Raw genomic sequence first — 20,243 nt, 5'->3', positions numbered from 1 at the left:
ATAAAATATCCAGTGGGTGGCAGTTCTCTGGGCCATGTTGTTGTCATAGGTCAGAGGACAACGGCCAGATTGCTTCAAGCTGACAGGAAAGCAAAAGTAACTCAAACAACCACTTACTTGTAGCAACCACTTGTAGCAGATGGGCTACAGCAGCAGACACACTGGATGGCACACTAGGGGTCCTTTAGGGCCAACTGACCATCATTTAAACACCACAGCCTACCTAAGTACTGTTGCTGTTCCATGTCCACGCCTTTACGACCACAGTGTGCCCATTTTCTGATGCTGCTTCCACCAGAATAACACACCATGTCACTAAATTCAAACCAACTCAAATTTCCCCCACAGTCAGTGGATCTCAGTCCAGTAGAGCACAGCTGAGGTGAGGTGGAACAGGAGATTCACATCATTGAACCTACAGCAACTGTGCGATGCTATCATGACAATATGGAACAAAGTTGCCGAGGAGTGTTTCCACCACCTTGTTGAATCTTTACCATGAATAATTAAGACGGCTCTGAAGGCAAATTGGGTCCAACACAGTACTTGCAAGGTGTATCTAATGAAGTGGCCAGTAAGTGTATTTACAGTTATAGATGACAAATATTTAAAAATGTGAAAATCACAAGCTTGAAACACTGAAAACATAAAACAATAAACACGAAGTTTAAAAAATGCATGTTGATGTCATATTTTTATGTTCATATTTATCAGCTATTATCACAACAGCATTTATAGCGCAATATTGTTCAGTTATAGTTAAAAGTCCCAAGCTTTGTTTCCAAAATATCCTAGTAAAGGTATGCCTACTTATAAAATTGGGCTAGTCTCTAAATTTAGGGAAAACTGTGAAAATTTTATCTAAAAAGTTATATTTTGTTTGTTATTTGAACACCTTTCTCACTAAGCTCACCATAAAAAGCCAAAAACAATCTCACGTCTCACACATCTATACGAATACAGTTTATTAATGTGTTAAGACCTTGTGTAGACTAATTGCTGTTTAACTCACTCAATTCTAACAATAACACTGAGCGTTTGTCTGCACATGTATGTATATGTTTGTGCGCTTTGTTACTTAGCACTGTGATTTCAGCGTAGGCCTCCTGCGGGGGGTCTGTGTACAGCTGGCAAACATATCGACCCTCGTCTGACAGCGAGACATTAGACAGTGACACTCGCAGCTCGTTGTCTGAGAAGTTCACAAGCTGAAAGCGAGAGTCTTTCAGTGCTGAAAGAGAAAAAAAACCCAACATACACACAATACAACTTTAATGGCTTATCAACAAATACTGGCAATACAGACAGTGTTATGATAATCACAAGTTTAATGATGGCTGTGACATCAAATATATACACTCACACAGTATAAGAGTCATTGTGACTTCCTACTTTAAGTTACTTTTAGTCTGTAACACATTTATATTGTGTTTTCTTTAAATTCAAAAATGCAGAACTCTGCTTTATATGACTTTATGAAGTTAGTATTGTTCATGCAATTTAAAAGGGAAGTTGCATTCATGCTGCTGTTTGTCATTATTCAGGGTTTGGTATTATAAAGGTATGTGATCCCATACCCCTGTAAGTGTGATTTCACCAGTAGTCTTCAAATGAGGCTTATAGCTAATAATGAGACATATTATTAGCTTGTGAATATTGTTATTACCTGCTCTACCACCTGGCTGTAGCTCTGGCGGTAGAGCAGGTCATCTACTGATCGGAAGGTTGGTGGTTCGATTCCTGGCTTCCCCTAGTCTGCATGCCAAATATCCTTGGGCAAGATACTAACCCCAAATTGCTCTCCGATGCATCCATCGGAGTATGAATGTGTGTGTGAATGTTACTTAGAAAGCACTACGAAATTGTGCGAATGGGTGAATGCACAAGTTGTGTAAAGCGCTTTGAGTGCTCAGAAGAGTAGAAAAGCGCTATATAAGAACCAGTCCATTTACCATTTACCATTAAAAAAAGGATTTTGCAGCATCCAATAGAGCAGGGTGCGGGACAAATATATCCTGTTATCTCATTAAACAAACAACAACATTAGATCATAATGTAAAATGTGCATTTTATTTCTTTTTGGCCTCAAAAGAATCTGGGTATAAAGCACAAAATATATCAAACTGTCCACTGCCTTATGTCAACTCCACTGGAGCTGTAACTTCTTCCTATGAAGGGCCACGACAGCGGACCATCTGCCTCCACCTCACTCTGTCTCTAGCATCCTCTTCTGTTACATCAACCTTCTGCATCTCCATCTTCACTACATCCACTCCGTGCTCTTCTTCTTTTCCTCCTTCCTGGCAGCTCCATCTCCAACATCTTTTCTCCAGTGTATCCAATATCCTTCCTCTGCACATGTTCAAACCATCTCCGCTTCGCCTCTCTAACTTTATTTCCAAACTGCTCAGCCTGAGCTGTGCTTCTGATGGACTCCTTTCTAATCTCGTCCATCCTGGTGACTCCCAATGAAAATCTTTAGACTTTCAGCTCCATCTTCACCCCCTGTCATTTTGCCAGCGCCATCACCAAACCATACATCACAGTAAGACTCACTAACATCTTGTAAACCTTCCCTTTCACTCTTGCTACTTTTCATCAGCACCCACTCCACTATGCCTGCACTCTTTCTCACCTCTCTTGAGCATCGTCCATCGCTTTAGATGGCTGACCCCAGGTATTTAAACTCATCCAGCTTCACTGATATACTAAATTCTAATGCTCTCCATTCTGGTCACTACCAACAAAAATCTGGGCCTATAAAATTCTGCCACCTCCAGCGTTGTTAGCACCACCATCTCCACTCATACCTCCAGTTTTTAAATACAGACTCAAACATGACAATTTAAGTGTGCTTCTTATGACAAATAACAAGTGAGAAAGATTACTCAGTATTTTAACTTTCTACAGCTTTTTGTCCATCATAAGCATGAAAAAAAGAAGAAGCCATTCATTTTTAATTTTGTTACTTTACAAAAACAATACTGTAATAAAAACGACAGGACTTTGGTGTTTTCTGTTTCTTTTTTCTTCATAAGAAGATTCTTTGAGTTCTTTTGGTTCTATATTAGCGCAAAACAAAGAGCCGTTTAGCAGTCCAAGCATTTTCCGGGAGTAGGCGTAAATCTGGTAAAAAAAAAAAAATATTTTAGAAATTTGAATTTATTTATATGGACAAATACAAGCCAGCCATTGTTGCTTTCACAACCTCAAGCTGTACTCAAAGAGCTTTCACATGGGTAAAAAAAACCTCTCAATATAATTAGTCAACAATCAATCACAGAGCTAAGTGTGCAACTCTGTATAAAGCACTTTGTTACTCGCTTCTATTCAATCCAAAATGCAGTTTTGTTCAGACATACTGTGGCTGTTAACAGCGTTGTTTGTATTAACACAAGCCTCATCCTTGGCCGTCCTTCAGTGAGCCTACACAGCAATTGAGAGCAGTTCCATAAATCCTGTCTCTTCTTCATCTGTAGTCACTTTCATCTTGCCTAACCTTGTTTGCCCACCTACCTAAGCACACTCTATCAGCTCTAATGTAGAATGACAACATGTGGTTAAGATGAAAGCCTACCCATACCCATCCCCTCTTCGATGTGCTGATAAACTCTGCTCTGACTGACAGCAACTCCAGGTTCTCTGCACTCTGCACTCTCTTAGATCTGTGTACTCATCCTCTGGCACTCTTTTTTTTTTACCAGCTTAAAGTATTAAACACGGAGACTTCTGACACAAAACACCTCAAAACAGACATGAATAGATAGAAGAACCTCCGGGGTCCATTATAATTTTACGCGGCTTCCGCGGCCATACGCTATCAGGATTTAAAGCTGAGAGGTATTGTACACATGCAAAAAGCAAGAGGCTAAAACTGATTTGGTGCATCGTTATTTGTGAATATCAGATAAATTTAAAATAATATCACCTAGAAAAAAAATCTGCATCCAAATATACACCTGTGCTCCTCTTTGGCCGAAAAAGAAAGCCTAAAAACGGTGGCCATGATGTTGGATGATCTGAACAAGAGATCACTAAGATGCTGCTGTTATCCTGGTACTTCGCTTAGTCTTTGATTATTCTGCCAGAAAATCCTGCTCACAACACTACAACAAATTGCTAAGAAGCAGTGCAAACAATCCAGAAAAGATTTAATGATGCAGTGTTAAAGTGTGGCATACAAGAAAGTTATTTTCCATAAAAGCTCTTATTTCGTCTGAATCCTCACCTTTTCCAAAGAGAAAGAAAAAAAACAGGCAACTTATATGCTTGGTTCCATTAGCGCAGCTATTAGTTTCTTTTGTCTAACTACAATGAAACCCTTATTCTAGGAGATGAATAATGTGCCCCTAATTAGTGTTGCTCATTCAAATGCCTTGTTAGCCCTCATTAAAATGAGAGGTCAGCATCTAATCCTAATGATTTAATTGAATTAAATGTTCCCAGATTCAAACACACCCATGATACAATACAGAGATGCAAAGGAAAAAAAAAACACCTGGAAGCAAAGCTGTTACTGAAGAGACATGTTCTTCTTTTTTGAAGAAGCGACTTTTGTATTAACAGCCAATGTTTTGTGTTTCAAAAAGAAAGAAAGTCAGTGCAATCCAGCATGCAAATATTTATGGCAGTGTAATGTATCTCACTGAGGAAACACAACAATTTATTTGTTAAAGGAGCTTAGAATAATCCAGGTTTCTGGAGGTCACTAAAAAACAAAATATCATTTGAAGAAGTGTTAAATCTTAAGAGGATATAAAACACGATATCATCAGTATAAACCTGGACTTTGCTGTACGGAGGAGCAGTAGTTCAATGTCCAAATGACAACCGAGTGTGTCAGCGCAGCTTTAAAGAAGAGATATGGTGTAACAACTGTAGAATTAAACTAATAAAGCCATTTGTTTTCTGATGTCTGCTCAGTCTTCCTTTGCTTTGTCCCTCCAAACAGCAACATGCAGTCTCCTTAGAACAATTTTAGCTTCAGCAGCATTTCAGCTGTCAGCTGAACATTTCGTCCTTTAGATGCTTTCCTTGAACTTTTTACACAACATGGATTAAATGCTATGGTCAGCAGTGAGTGACATATGTGTCACTGAGATCTAAGTCATCATCACTGATAGGCTTAACTCTGGGCTATGAGAACAAAAACAAAAGAAGCAGCAAACCTTCATCACGGCTGCTCACTTTCTGGGGAGGAGTTACTGTTAAGGGAATAGTGTCGTAGTTTGTATCTTCTTTTAAATGTATTTTAGGAAGTTTTCAGTGCAGTAAAAGCAGGTGTAAAGAGCAGGCTTTTGTTTTTTTACCTGCTGAAACACATTTACTTGACATAACTTTGAGTATGTGGTAGATACAGCAAAAAACTGCAGGAAACTTACAAGTGTATCCAATTTCTTTTGTATTTAAATACTAACATGTTGTCATTTTAAATCACTCGATATAGCATTATTATCACTTTGATCTTTAAAGTCTACTGACTTTGAAGGAGGTCAAATGTGAAATGATATTTTAAATCTCTATTTGGTACTTTCTATATATCGATAATACACACACCAAATGTTCAGTGGTTGGCGGCTGGGTTCAGGACAATGCCAGTTTAGTTTGACAAAGCTTTGTAGCAGTAAAAGTAATCACAGTGCATGATGGGAGGCGGATGCATAGATCCATGACTATGATCAGAACATGACCAATACCAGAGCAGAACAATTATGTGGAGTAAAGCAAAGACATTTAATGTTAAACTCGTTGGGAAACTGCTCAGATGGATCAGTCTTACCCACACGTGATGTTATTTTCGGTGATTACACGTGTAGAAAAAAATGCAAACAAATGAATTTAGCTAATCTTCATACTGGCTGCATACTGCAGCTCAAATCGTAGAAAGAGAGTCGGTAAGCACAACACCGATCCATCTGACCAAATAAGAGGAGCTAGTAATTAGCCATGAAACAAAAACATGTCATCAGAAAATTTTATATATCCTGCAACGACACAAAAAACCCAGTCCTAAACATATATGCCTGGATTCAGAAATGCACCATCAAGCAACCCAAGCTTAGCTAAAACCCGAAACATCTTATGCTGTGGATACTTTGAAACATCCATAAATTAATGAAAAATCTGGTGCGTCAACAATTTTAAAAACCCGTGCCAATCAGATATAATCCATTCCATAAAAGCATTTCTCAAAGATCTCTTAATCCTCTTATGTGTCACTTCTAACTAAGGCGTTGCCGTGTAAGCATGAAGTGAATAAATACTTTCTGAAAAATAATGAAAGGAAAAACGGAGGCACTTTGGCAAGGACAGCTCCCCATGCTCAAGGTTTGGGACAACAATACTGCAGGCTCAAAGAGATGCAAGGGCATATGACGGAGAACAGCCTGGTTAACACAGCAGGACTGAACACAGTGGTACATTTCAGGGAAAAAAAAAAATAAGACAAGGCAAGCCAAGAAACACTGCAGACGGTCCTTTTATTGTAACATCACAGCAAACTGGAATACATATTTCACTTTTCTTTGTGTACCAGGCAGAAAAGAGAGTGACCTTTTATCTTCATGCTCTTTTTGTCCCGTCCTCCTTCTCTTGTTCTATCATATCTGATAGCATAGCAGGGACATCACAGATGCCCGACAAAGGTAATTGATAGTCAGGTCTTTGGATAAGAGATGTCTGTCCAGACCCTGAAAGGCTGTAAATTATCTGATGTATCTGTTTTTGCAGTTTATGGTGATTGAGCTAATTTAAAAGCAGTGATAAGAGCGTACAGTAGAGCTGTCCTGAAGTTTAGCCAAGGAGACTTTAAGAGGAAGCTGACTTTCCACCTCCCTCTTAAGAGCTGCTGAGTGCAGTGCCACTGGGCATGCTAATTAGAGCTAACTAACAGCATGGTGGCTTTAATGAATCCCATTCATTAGTATGTTGTGACCACTTTAAGTTAAGTTTATAGCAATATGAAAAACTATAGGCTATTGTCTTCTGACTTGGCCTGTGGGGACGGCAGCCAATATGTTGGGGCTTCCGATATAAACTGACATCCTGTTCAATTAGCCGGACAGATTTAGAAATCTAAATGAGTGAAATACTCGTACCAATTTCAGTCAACCCTGAGATAATCCCTTGAGATCGAAGTCATCATCACTGATGACCCTAAACCTAGGCTATAAGAACAAACAAATTACATCATCATTCTAACGGACACATATTAAAAACAACTTTTTTATTTTTTCCAAAAAGTAAAAAAAAAGAAGGTTTTTGTTCATCTCTAAAACATGGGTTCAGAGGTGTAGAGTGGCGTCATGTTAACAATCTATTAAAATGTGTCATGAATCGCTGTGTGCAGGCAGGGGAGGACCCAAATGCAGACTCACTGAAGCAGGACGTGAACTCAAAAAACACAACTTTATTGCTGGAAAAAGGCAAAACGGCACAAAACTAAACTGGGAAATTCTAATGATCATTCACACGGGGAAACACAGGGAGAGTCGCACAGCTGTGGTGGAGGACATGATACGGACATAAATACACAGAAGGATCATGAGGGGAGCGAGAACACACGGGGAGCACAGCTGACACGAATAACCATGATGTGGAGTGGAAGAGCAAACACAAGATGACGTACACTGACGGGAGACTGTCAAAGTAAAACAGGAAGTACACAGAGACGCAGACTGGAGGGAGAGAAAGGACATGACGAGCTGGGATAAGATAAACAAGACGGAATAAAACACAAGGAGGGGAAACGATGCACATGAGCTCACACCACTGACACACAGAGGGAGACACAAGGGGGAAACTGCTAAATAACCAAAGAACTAAACAGGGAATACAAGAAACTCAAAACAGGATATGTAGACCCTATAGAATAAACTTAAGACTAACAAAGTGAACTTATACATAAATCATAATACAAATACAAAATGACACAAATACAGGAAAATGCAAAACGCATGACAAAAATGTCTCACATGCACCAATGTCTTCAAAGTCAACTTAATGGGTGAAAAATGGACAAAAAGCCTTATTGCTTAGAAACTATGACTCCTACAAGCGTGATGTGTACTGTCAACACACAGAAAATACCATATATGTGTATTTAAAATATCATGCCACAATTGACCTCTGACCTCTTCTTCGCAGTCAAATAAGATCAAACTTGAATAAAACACATTTTATCTTTAAAACTATGCTTAAAACTCTACTGCCTTTCTTTGTATAGGAAATAATTAGGAAATGATCCTGGTATATGGGGATTCTAAATTTTAGTGAAACCCAAATATCATGTCACATTTGACCTCTGACCTCCATTTCACATCTGGCTTTCTTTCAAAAAATTGGTATATCTTTAAAGTATATGTTTTTGGTGTTTTTTAAACCTAATAAAGAGTTTAATCTTTCCTGCACGCAACCAGTCTCCTCAGTTCCAAATGATGGATATCACTTGGTCTACAAACCAACAACAAAAAGTAACCAGAATCCTTATAGCACCACTTCTCATTAGAGATCATGTTTATACTACTGTTAGTGTGATCCCCTCTCCACTCCACATAAAGGGAAACTAGTAAAAAGAAAGAGCAGAGTAAATGGTGAGTGCTTAAGCAATAAACAATGCTGCGTTAGTGCAATGTGAAGGCAAAATTGATAGATTTATAGGTAGGTGAACTGAGCAGTCTTTGAGGGAGCCAAATCAATAGGTCGTCCCCGAAATCACTCTTCTCCAAACTGCTATTTAAAAACGCTTTTGTAACTCTCCACCACAGAGTGAAGCAAAACACCCCTCTTCAGCCGTACTTTGGATTTTGTCGTCATCTTTTATGGTGCAGACACAGGCTTTGCTTCGTGGACGCCGTGCAGAGGAGGAATAATTAGAATAACTTTCAACCTACATGTGGAACACGAGTACTGGAAGATAGAGTTGAAAAAGTCTGAGCTTGTTCCATAATGTCCGTATAAGACCCCGTACTGCTGAAACCTCAGTCGGACTCATTTTACCATTCAGCACTTATACTTTCTAAGTGCTAAATGTACTGTGCATGTATGGCACAGTACATTTAGCACTCATTTTAACCTGAACAGGACAAAGTGCCTTTCAAATGCCTCTCACAGGCTGATGGTGATGCAGAACTTGATGTTATTCAAGGACATATGGGAAGGGACTTCTAATGTTTTTACAATGCGTCATCGTCTTAACTGTTGTTGCCACAAAAGTTGACTTTTCAGGAAAACATATGCATGTGATGAAGCTAACCACTGATGCTTTTGTGGGGGTTTGTTTTCAGGCTGAAACACCAGGCAGGGATTTTCACTAGATTTTTTTCTGGATACTGATCACAAACCTGACCTTTTTTCTATTCAGGGATGAATATACATTTAAAGGCCAGCTTCTCGTACAATCAGAAGAATCGGTAAGCTGAGGGATGGTCCGACCTAAGACCCCTGCTGTGATATTCTTTGGATGTGTCTAGTTTTGTGATTTTGAATTTGCTGGTGAGTAATTTGAACCTCTGCCGAGGTTTTATGATTACTGCAAGTGTTTATAGTTCTTATTTCTGTGTTTGATTTCTGTGTTCTAATAGACCACAAGCTTTATTTGCTATGACATATTTGAGCCTTTGATTTCTGTTTTACCTTACAGTTATTGTTATGATGAGTTCCACTTTGCATCCTGTGTTTTGGTCCATGTGTTGGTATCTGTTAGTAGTAGCTCAAGTTCCCTCCATGTCTATCCATGATTGTGTTTGTCCTTCAGTGTTTCCTTGACTCATTTTCAATGTATTTCCTGTTGGGTTGTTTACATACATCATGCCTGTATCCAACTTTTCATTTTTGCTTTATTTTGAAGGTTCATTTCCTTGGTTTCCTGTGTTATTTTTGCTTGCTGTGAGTCTCCCCGGATTGTCTTCACCTGTGTGTGATTACTCTCGCCTGTGTCTCATTACCCTCCCGTTGGGCATTACATCTAATCAGCCCTCTGCGTGTAACAGCCCTGTCTTCTCCTTACTCTTTGTCACAGTGTTTGTGCACAGTGTTTCTTCCCTGTTTCCAGCCCTGCGTTATTCCTCACTCCTTTTTGGATTATTGTTTATTCACCTTCTGGACTTTGTTATTTTGGACTTTCTGCTATAGCCTATATTAAAGGCTCAACCTTTGTGGATGAGAGTTGGCCTCCTGAGTCCCGCATCTTGCACTCCTCATATTGTGACATCTACAGTGTAAAGTGATGAATGGACTCTGGTGACCTCAGAGTCTGTTTTGCTGCTGTATCTCTATTGTCTACTTGCATGTACAGAAACATAAACAGCCATAGGCAAAGAATTGTTAATATGTGCATTTACATTGTTAACAACTGAACTATGACACTATCTACTTCCTTAATTTTCTTTAGTTTTTGAGATGGTTATCTTGAGTTATTAAAACATATAAACTTCGTGTTTTATATTTATTACAAACAGCCAGCAAATTATACTCAAATAGGGGAAAAGTGGAAAAAGGCTGTAAAAGGTCATCCCTCACGCAGCCGTGATCTCGGCTTTCTGCTACGCTTCAATGCAAAGATAAAATTAGAGTGGATGAGACTTAAAGAAACTTTAATACAAAGCAGTAGAAGACTGGGCTGTACATATCTTCTGCTGCCTCTTTCTCCCCTCTTCACCTCTGCTGACTGCGTGATTTTAATTCATCTTGCTTTTTCTTTCCCCTCTCTTGATTAATCTTCATTCTTTTGCTGCATTTCATTTGAATAGTTTTTCTTCTCCAGCCTTTGCCGAGGATGACTCCCATCCAGAGAGAGCGGGAGATGATGAGTGTGCCTCGCCTAAGTGGCTGCAATCAATTGTGATTAGTGGCTGCTGCTACTTTTTGAGAGGAGCACATCAAAGTTTTATTATTGGGTGTCAGAGTGGGCGAGACGGGGTGGGGCGGGGGTAATTACACTCTTATAACCAGCCTCCTCACCACTCTAGGAGGTGAAGTCCACGCTTTCTAGCTTTTGTCACCACCTAAATCCAGTCTATTACTTCAGTAATTGTTAACAGTCATAGTCTCGCTGTGATGCCGCTGACCTTCTTCTTATTTTCAGTTTACTAATATATTTATGCTTTAAATTCATTGGTATCGTCTTTTCTTTACCTCAAAATCATGTAAAGAACTTTAGTAACGTCTGCTTTTGAATAGAGGACGCTGCTTTTCAGTGCCACTAAAATATTTCTTCCCATCAAGCTAAAAATCCCAGCTCTGTTCCCGTTTATAACACTCTTCTTTATATCTGTTTTATACAAACCACAATTTTATTTATGCTAAAAACAAAGTTAAATACTTAGCTGGCAGTTATTTGCTAGCACACCTAAAGATTGAAACATTATTTTTAATATTAACAAAAAACAAATACAGTTAGGTCCATTAATATTTGGACAGAGACATCTTTTTTTATCATTTTGGTTCTGTACATTAGCACAACATTTTTTTTAAATGAAACAAGTTGAATGGCAGACTTTCAGCTTTAATTAAGTGGGTTGAATTGTGAGCATTTTTTAAATACAATCCCTTCATTTCAGGCGCTCAAAAGTAATTGGATAAATTAAATAACTGAAAATAAAATGTTAATTTCTAATACTTAGCTGAAAACCCTTGACAGCCTGCAGTCTTGAACTCATGGACATTACCAGATGCTGGCTTTCCCCCTTTTTAATGCTCTGCTAGGACTTTACTGCACTGGCTTTTAGTTGCTGTTTGTTTGTGGGCCTTTCTGTCCAGAGTTTAGTCTTCAACAAGTGAAATGCATGCTCAGTCGGGTTAAGATCAGGTGACTGACTTGGCCATTCAAGATTATTCCACTTCTTTGCTTTAATAAGCTCCTGGGTTGCTTTGGCTGTATGTTTTTGGGTCATTGTCCATCTGCATTTAGCAGGATTTGAACAGACAGTATGTCTCTGAACACCTCAGACTTCAGTCAGCTGCTTCTGTCCTGAGTCCCATCATCAATAAACACTAGTGTCCCAGTGCCACTGGCAGCCATGCACGCCCAAGCCATTGCATGTGTTTTACACATGATGTGGTATGTTTTGGATCATGAGCTGTTCCACGGCTTCTCCGTACTTTTGTCTTGCCATCATTCTGGTAGAGGTTGATCTTGGTTTCTTCTGTCCAATGAATGTTTTTCCAGAACAGTGCTAAAAAACATCAATCTAAAAAAGTCAGCAAAGTCCAATCTAACCTTTCTATTCTGCATCGTGCAGTGAACCCTCTCTATTTACTTTCATGCAGTCTTCTCTTTATGGTAGACTGGGATATTGATATGCCTACCTCCTGGAAAGTGTTGTTCACTTGGTTGGCTGCTGTAAAGGGATTTCTCTTCACCATGGAAATAAATCTGCGATCATCAACCACTGTTGTCTTTCGAGGGCGTCAAGGTCTTTTTGCTTTAATGAGTTCATCATCACTTTCTTTTTCAGGATTTACTAAACTGTAGATTTTGCCAATCGTACATTTGTAACAGTATCTTGGATAGTTTTTTTTCTCTTTTCACAGCTTAAGGGTGGCTTGTTTCACATGTGGTCAAAGAGCTCCTTTGGCTGCATTTGTCTGTTCACAGCAAAATGTTCCAAATGCAAACACAACCCTTCAAATCAACTCCAGGCTTTTTATCTGCTTAATTGATAATGACATAACAGAGGAATTGCCCACACCTACCTATGAAATAGCCTTTGAGCCAACTGTCCAATTACTTGTGGTCCCTTTAAAAAGAGGGTGGCACCTATTAATGAGCTGAAACTTCCAAACACTTCATCCAATTTCAATGTGGATACCTTTAAATGAAAGCTGGGAGTCTACACATTATGTCCATGTCTCAATAAACTGGTAAAAAAAAAAAAAAGTGTCCAAATATATATGGACCTAACTGTACCTGGTCTTGTAAATGACTAGCTTAATTATACATTTCATTTATTTTTGTATTTCTTTAACCACTTAATGGGAAAATTGGCTGAAATTACCACACCAGCCTCACTTGAAATGTGGAGTATCAATATTGTAAACTGATTTTTTTGGGAATGCCCCAAATTATTCAGTCTCACGAATGTCTAAAAAGAAACCCACCTCGCAACATGTTCATTCTAAGAGAATGGAAAGACAGCAATGCACGTATAATGATCTTGCATATTTGAAGACAGATGCACTTTGTGAAGAGCTGTTTAAAAAACTTCAGAGTGTTGAAAGACTTGTGAAGCAGCTCGTCTCAGCTGGACTCCATCCATCTGTGTCTCCTTGAAATTAACACTCTAAATGTATCTCTGTCAAAGATGAATATAATGAGTTACTTCTTCTTAACCCTGGTAACACAAACCCTGTATTTGGGAGAAAAGAAGCAAAACTGACTTTTTGTGTGAAAAAATAGTTTATGTTGTCATTTAGGATTTTATCCCTGATTGCCAAGACTCGAACTAGAACTCGCCTAGAACTAGAGTCAGGGTTAGGGCTGGGCTGTCACGCCTTAAGCAAATGTTGACCATTCTGAAGCAGAGCGAGGTCTGAAGGACCTCTTTTACAAACAGCAGTATCTGATTCTCTAGGAATGAGACTGGGTTGAAATAACAAGGTTATTAGTTTGGACTGAAATGAACAGTGGTATCTGTATACGTAGTTATTTGTCAGTTGTACTGCATGTGCTCAGAAGAGGCTCTATACTGTAGCGTACACGTCTGCCTAACGAGCAAAAGCTCCCTGGTTTTATCCCGGGAAAAGACACAAATCCCTTTGGGGTTGTGTCAGGAAGGGCCTCAGGCATAAGAAGAAAATCAAACAAGCCGAGCTGCCTGTTGCGGTGACCCCTTGTGAATAAAGGAGCAGCTGAATGTAGCTTTCTGCTGTATATTTTTATCACATAAAACAATACTAAGCATGACATTAGTATCACTAATGTGTTAAATGGTTACAAATCTACCTGTTTAAGAAGAATGAAAAAAACTCATTTGAAAAACAGAATGTGTAATTTAAATATAATGAAATGTTTATATTTGCAAATAAAGTTACAGTACATTGCATTGAACTGATTTCCTCCAATTCTGTATGTCCACCTTTTTACATAAGGACTGAATTGATCCTCCTGGTCATAACTAACACGAGTCCTGCTGAAAAATCTGTGTAGTGTTGCCATTTCTCACAGACTTCACCTCTCAGCTGCATTTTACTGGAGGGGTTTTGTTACTCTTGCTTCCACCTTAAAAGAATTCAAAGGTGTTGTTTTGGACTCTAAAATAAAAAGAAACAAAAAAAACAAAACAGTAATGATCATCTGTATTTATGTTATATAAGAGTAACAGTAAGGTAATACATAATAGGCTTGATTCCCCTTTCTCTAGTTCAGTCTTGGAATACATACAAATAGTTTGAGTTAAAGTATAACATTTACTGTATTAAGTAGAGCTGGTGCTGGAAATTATACACTGAGATCAGTCAACACTCAATGCATTAATGAAGCATGGTACTTGACTTTTCATTTGTTACCTGGCTAATATATTGCAGGTGTATTTTTGTAATATTTAAGTATATACGTATATCTTGTTTTTAGGTATGATCCAACACTCCAGCTTTACAATACAATTTAGCTGCATAGGGGTATTCTGGGTTTACTTTTGTACTTTCACCTGGCTTGTTAAGCTGCTGTCACAAAAGCCTTCTACCTTGAACCTTGCTAGCCTCCAGTGGAAAAATCATCCACTGCTCAAGAAGCTGCAACTGTACCGATCCTCAACGGGAGAACAAGGCTGTGTGTGCGTGAACGCTCTTCTTAGCCCTTTTATACAAGTAGCTGGGTAGGTGTATATTTGAAGTAGAACATACTGTCTTTGCTTTAGTGAGTGGTAATGGAAGCATGTATGAGTAGATTCATGAACAGAAGCATTTGGGAAAAGAATAGGGAAGAACAGGCAGCCCAACATATATTACTAGATTTTGTTCCTCAAGCCAAACAGATATGCACTTATGACAGTAAGTTTTATGGTAGGGGTAAGATGTCTGTTTAATTAGTCTAAGAAATAGTGACATGCATTACAGGGTTACCCTCCAGATATTCACCAATGGTCCTAGCAGACCTCCTAATTATCAATATATCAGTGTCAATTCTGGAATAATTCTAAATAATACATCAATGTTTAAAAGCTAATTAAAGGAGTGTGCATTTTCTTTCTGACAATGGTGAAGTTCTCATAAGATAATGCAAAAATGGTGCAATATCTAAGTCTTGCTGGCACAGTGATCACCTATTTAAAATCTTATCAGCCACCTGAATGGCAGTTTCCAGTTGTTATCAGCCCCAGATATCACCCATAAGTGGCCTCCTCTGGCTCCTAGTAGATAGTTATTACCTCATTCAGCATCAGTCATTCTGCCCTGCTGAACCAAAGAAAAGGACAACGTGCTTCAAGGTTAAAACGGCAACACAATTCTGCACTGGGAGAAGAGAGAGGCGGCAGAGAAGTGGCAATGGTCTAATGTTCTAACGTGACTTTTTTGGCTTTTAATCTTTTTAACAGTTTGGATAGGTTGAGGCACAAAGGAGAAAAAAAATACATTAATTAAGCAGATCTTATAAAGTCACAGTCGCTAGCTTACGCCAACATTTACCACCAGATTTAGCTTTCCTACATAATCATGGCATTGGTTTTTTTTATCACTCATTACAGTGAATGGATAACAGCCTGGCTAAAACGTAGAGCACGCTGTCTTCTTTTATGTGTGGAACTGATAACTGATAACAGCCTTTCGATGAGCTGAAAACTCCCAATTCAGGTGTGATACTAGCTGTTGCCGATGTATATTTTCCTATAAAACATAAGGCAGTTTGAGCAGAAACCTGCCAGCTGTGTGTTTACTACTGCTGACTTCGAATGGAGCACAGCAGCACTCACATAATAAAAATGTCATTGTTTCATTGAAATATCTGTGCAAATGCTAGATGCTAACAACAGTCTGTACTAAAGGGTCGTATGTTTTACTCTGCACAGAACTAAACTACTGTAGATTAGACTGAGTCAAATACCAAGCATTCTTATGCTACTCTTCAAACATCTTTAGACTGGTTTTTATTATTTAAAGTAGCACTGGGAATAGACTTCAGGTAATCACCGTCAGAGGTTAAGAGGACCCCTGATGACAATGGTTGCTTTTGCCAAGGAGAGGGGGCTTCATGAAAGTCTAGGTTCATGTGATATATTCTGAAGCTTGACAAAAATAAGAAACCAAAAGACACTGGCCTGTTGGTGTCTCCCAGTATTATAGAAGCGTAACACTGAATTGCTGAATTAGCCCATAAAATGTACAAAACAGTGTTTTTCTGCAGAGCTGCAGAGACAGGGATGTAAAATGAAAAGCAGCGCAGCACTTGCATCTCATGGCACTCGATTCCACTTGAATGAAATTGATTAAACTGAGTAAAAATGTTTACAGAAAGCATAAGAGCTGCTTTCGGTGAACATAAAGTGTAACTGAAGGATGACCAATAGTCAGGCTCCTCGCTAAAAGTAACTGGAGCCAGTTTCAAAGCACTCTTCTTTTTCTGTCTCTTTACTCCTTCTTGCTTTCCATCTCACACTCACAAAGATAATCCACCATTGCGAATTCAGACTATGATGGCAGATGTGATATTTTGAAGGGGGCAATGTTGTTTGGAAGCTGCCTAGTGGAGGTTATGTCATAATGAAGCAGTGCAGCTGCAGCGAAGATGCCTGGGAGGGATCACAGAAGATCAAGGAGCCTGCGTCAAAGACGAACACCTTGCCCTTGACAGCCAGCTTGTGGGAGTCAGCTCACCGTGGCTCGGCACAACAGCAGATAAATACCAAGTTCGCTTTAGCATACGCATTAGGGCTTTCTGCGAGCGTGCCCTTGTATAGTATATAGAAGGTGCATTTTGAAAGGCGATGAATGAGGAGGGGGTAGTAAATGTGAAGGAGGGCCTGGCACTCCACCTCACCGGGTGCTTGGATGTCTCTGGTGAGTCATAAAGTATAAACCATTAAGTAATGAGTGTATATAAACAGTGTGTTTGTGTTTATGCATAGAGTCTTAACTGAAGACAAACACCAAAAAATAAACAGAACTGGATTTACACACTGCAAATGCAGGTTTGCACTAGATTTGCAAAGCTGATGTATGAACCTTTCTTTTTTTCCAACTTTGAAATAAAATAGTGAAGGCTGTGGGAAACTTTATGTGCAATTACAAAAAGTAACTAAAGCCAAATCTATATATTGGCAGCACTGATATATCAGCCAGTCTTACCTATTCGCACATATATAGGTTTTGGAAGGCCAATAGAAACAGTAAAAACACCCTTCAACTGTGTTACGAATGTTGATGTTAAACAGTTTGCCCACCAGGGGGCACGCTGCAATTTTCTTGTTGGTAACAGACTTTTAGAAAGCCACAAACACAACATCAGGCTGATCCGAGCAGAGCTGGGGAGGGTGTAAATGATTCATCCATGACTTGTGACAGTAAAACAAGATTATTTCTAAACTGCGTTGTTGTAGTATCTTAGTTAAGACTCATAACTACACAAATCTGCTCATGTTCTGTGTGTCTGACAGAAAAAAAAATAATGGCAACCACCAGTGCTACCCCTCAGCTTTCTAGTAGACAAAGCTATGGTATCGATTTCAAAATCCTACATCAACATGTTCTCAAGTTACCACATTCACAAGATTTTCAGAAAAGTTACTCTGACCTCAAGACCAAGGTCACTTATATTCAAACTCGTCTGAGATTTTTTTGTAGATATACCTATGGTATTAATTTGAAAAGGGCTATTTGAAAACTTGACCTCTGAGCTTGAAGTTGAGGTCACTGATATTTGAACTTGTAAGCACTTCTGTAGAAAAACCATTAAAAAATGAGTCAATGAAGCAAGTTGTATAAAGCACCCTGACTGCTCACACTGAAATAAGGAAAGGGGAACATTAACAAAAAATGGACCAATGGACTATAATTTAATTGTTAATTAAACTATAATTAAGGGTTATTTTACTGTTAACAAACAATTTGCTAGTTGATGTACATTCCTACCCTCACTAGAGTTACAAGCTCTGGGTAGTGGCCAAAAGAATGAGATCACGGACACATGTGGTGCAATTTAACTTCTGAATGGTGGCTGAGCTAAGGGCTTTGGTTATTTGTGAGGGACTCAGAGTAGTCACTACACCTCCTGGGTATCTGGTTATGATGCCTCCTAAACACCTCCTAGCTGAGGTGTTTCAGAGACGTCCAACTGTAACGTCAGACCCAGGATGTGTTGGACTGAAGCTAGCTTGGGAATCAGGTGTCCCTGATTAGACTGTCTGTATGTTCAAACATGCCTAGTTATCTTTAATGGTGACTTTTATTCAAACTGTGGTGAACTTTGTAACTCAGTTTTTTTAAGTGCTGTACAAATAAAGTTATTATTATAATTAATATCAAAAAGGCAGTGCACACAATGTGTGAGCTGTGCACTGTAATTTTTTCTAGGGTTAAATACAGCCAACGAAGGTAACAAAGGGACATTTTACTGATACTTCTGTCTTTTATTAGCCTGAGTTCTCATGACTTACATGTTAGCAAAAACAGCTCACTGCCATCAAACAAGGAGAAGCCGTTTGTCTTTTCCATCGGACGAATGTAATAGTAATATTAATTCTTTCTTTTTGTTTCTTGGACTTATTTAGCTGCTATCTTCCTTTTGCTGCTAAATGTTATATTTACCCATTCATTGGGCCACACAGACCTAGAGACTTGTTGGTGGCTCCCTGGCAACCATGAGTCACAAGGAGAAAAACGTGTGTTTTTTGAATGGTTGGCAAGTGGTTGCTGCCTGTTGGTGGGTGAAATTGATTGCATCAAGGTATGCAGAGCTGCACCAAATATCTCCAAGTGATTGTTTGGTTGGTAGAAAGTTTAGGAAGTAGCTGACAGTTTGCACGCCAACTTGACTCCAAACACTTGCAAACTACTCGCCAAGTGGTTGTGAAACTGTGAAAAATGTGACACAAAGTGGAAATGCACACCAGTTTCCTGTAAAATAAAAGTGTGCTTTCTGAAGCACACTGGTTACACACTGGTTAAGATGAATGTTCTTTGTTTCCAGTGTGATCTGCACTTTTTCAGGTTTTCAAGTTTGTGAGTGTTTGCAGATAAATCAAGTCTTCTCTGCTAAATACAGGTGACTGCGACAATCTGCTAGTGACGAAGAAAATAACAAGGTTTTGGTGTAGTACTGTAGTAGTACTGTACCTATTTGTGACTAATGCCACTTGATGAAAGACCACAACCTCCAGCAACATCTTAGCAACGTATTTTTCCCTAGCAACAAGAGGCTGTCAGGGGTCAGGGACTGGTCTCTAGGTCTGAGTGACTGAAGCCTCAACTATCTCACTGTGCTGCATCATTCTCACATCAGTGCATCATCTTTACTGTTTTATGATAATTTTAGGTACTGCATTTGTCTCCTGTTAGCATGGCAACATCACTGTGTTGAATCCCACAGCGACCGAGGTGATAAATACATAAATCTTAGCATTAATGCATTATATTGTTGTTTGAGAAGCAGCAGTTATTTATACACAAACCTTCTGGAAATTAACAACTGCAAAGTTAGCTGTTTTTCTTTTTTGTCTTTAATTACAGTATTAGATTATCATGTGGTGGAACAATGATCGAACTGTGAGAAAGACACAGAGCGTTAATTTCTCTCCTCAAACGCTCACTCAGCTTTTGCCTCAAATGTTAGAGAATGCATCTTTGTTCAGTGCCAGTGTGTAGGAGGAAGGTTAGATACACACAGTGATACACACACACACACAACCGGTCTTGTATGGGTCAGGCTGAGAGCGCAAGTGAGTGGAATAGTTGCCAAAATAACTCCATGTCACTGGTGAAGCAAATGACTGTGTTTTTCAGGTAATTTAGAGTGAAGCAATGTTCATGGTTGTCCTCTGACACATTTACCTTGTTGCTCTGATTATTCAGGTATGACGACAAGCACTGTTGTGATTGCACTGTACGCTCTTTGTTTCTGAAAGTGATTCGAGTGCGACAGAGCCGTGCATCTCTGTCAGCACTGATGGCTGTCCATGGAAAGCAGAGGACTCTGACACCAGAAACTACAGCTCATGTCATCCGTGCGGCCTTATCCTCTCAGAAATAAAACTAAATCAGTTTCTGTCCTCACAAGTAGAGTTTACATAAACATACGCTCCCTGGGGCTAATT

General features: G+C 39.1%; 1 protein-coding gene across 6 annotated transcripts in view; it reads right to left on the bottom strand.

The window, feature by feature from the left end:
- Window positions 1–20,243, bottom strand: part of cadm1a (cell adhesion molecule 1a) — a 455,295-nt gene that overhangs the window by 98,019 nt on the left and 337,033 nt on the right. For all 6 annotated transcript variants that reach the window (XM_005458478.4, XM_003453705.5, XM_005458479.4 and 3 more), the window contains one exon: window positions 1,079–1,231. In XM_005458478.4, the coding sequence (XP_005458535.2) occupies window positions 1,079–1,231 (153 nt within the window). The remainder of the gene's footprint in view (window positions 1–1,078; window positions 1,232–20,243) is intronic.

The sequence above is a fragment of the Oreochromis niloticus genome, linkage group LG10 (genome assembly GCF_001858045.2).
Source record: "Oreochromis niloticus isolate F11D_XX linkage group LG10, O_niloticus_UMD_NMBU, whole genome shotgun sequence".
Taxonomy (NCBI): domain Eukaryota; kingdom Metazoa; phylum Chordata; class Actinopteri; order Cichliformes; family Cichlidae; genus Oreochromis; species Oreochromis niloticus.
This window is presented reverse-complemented; position numbering and strand designations above follow the sequence as displayed.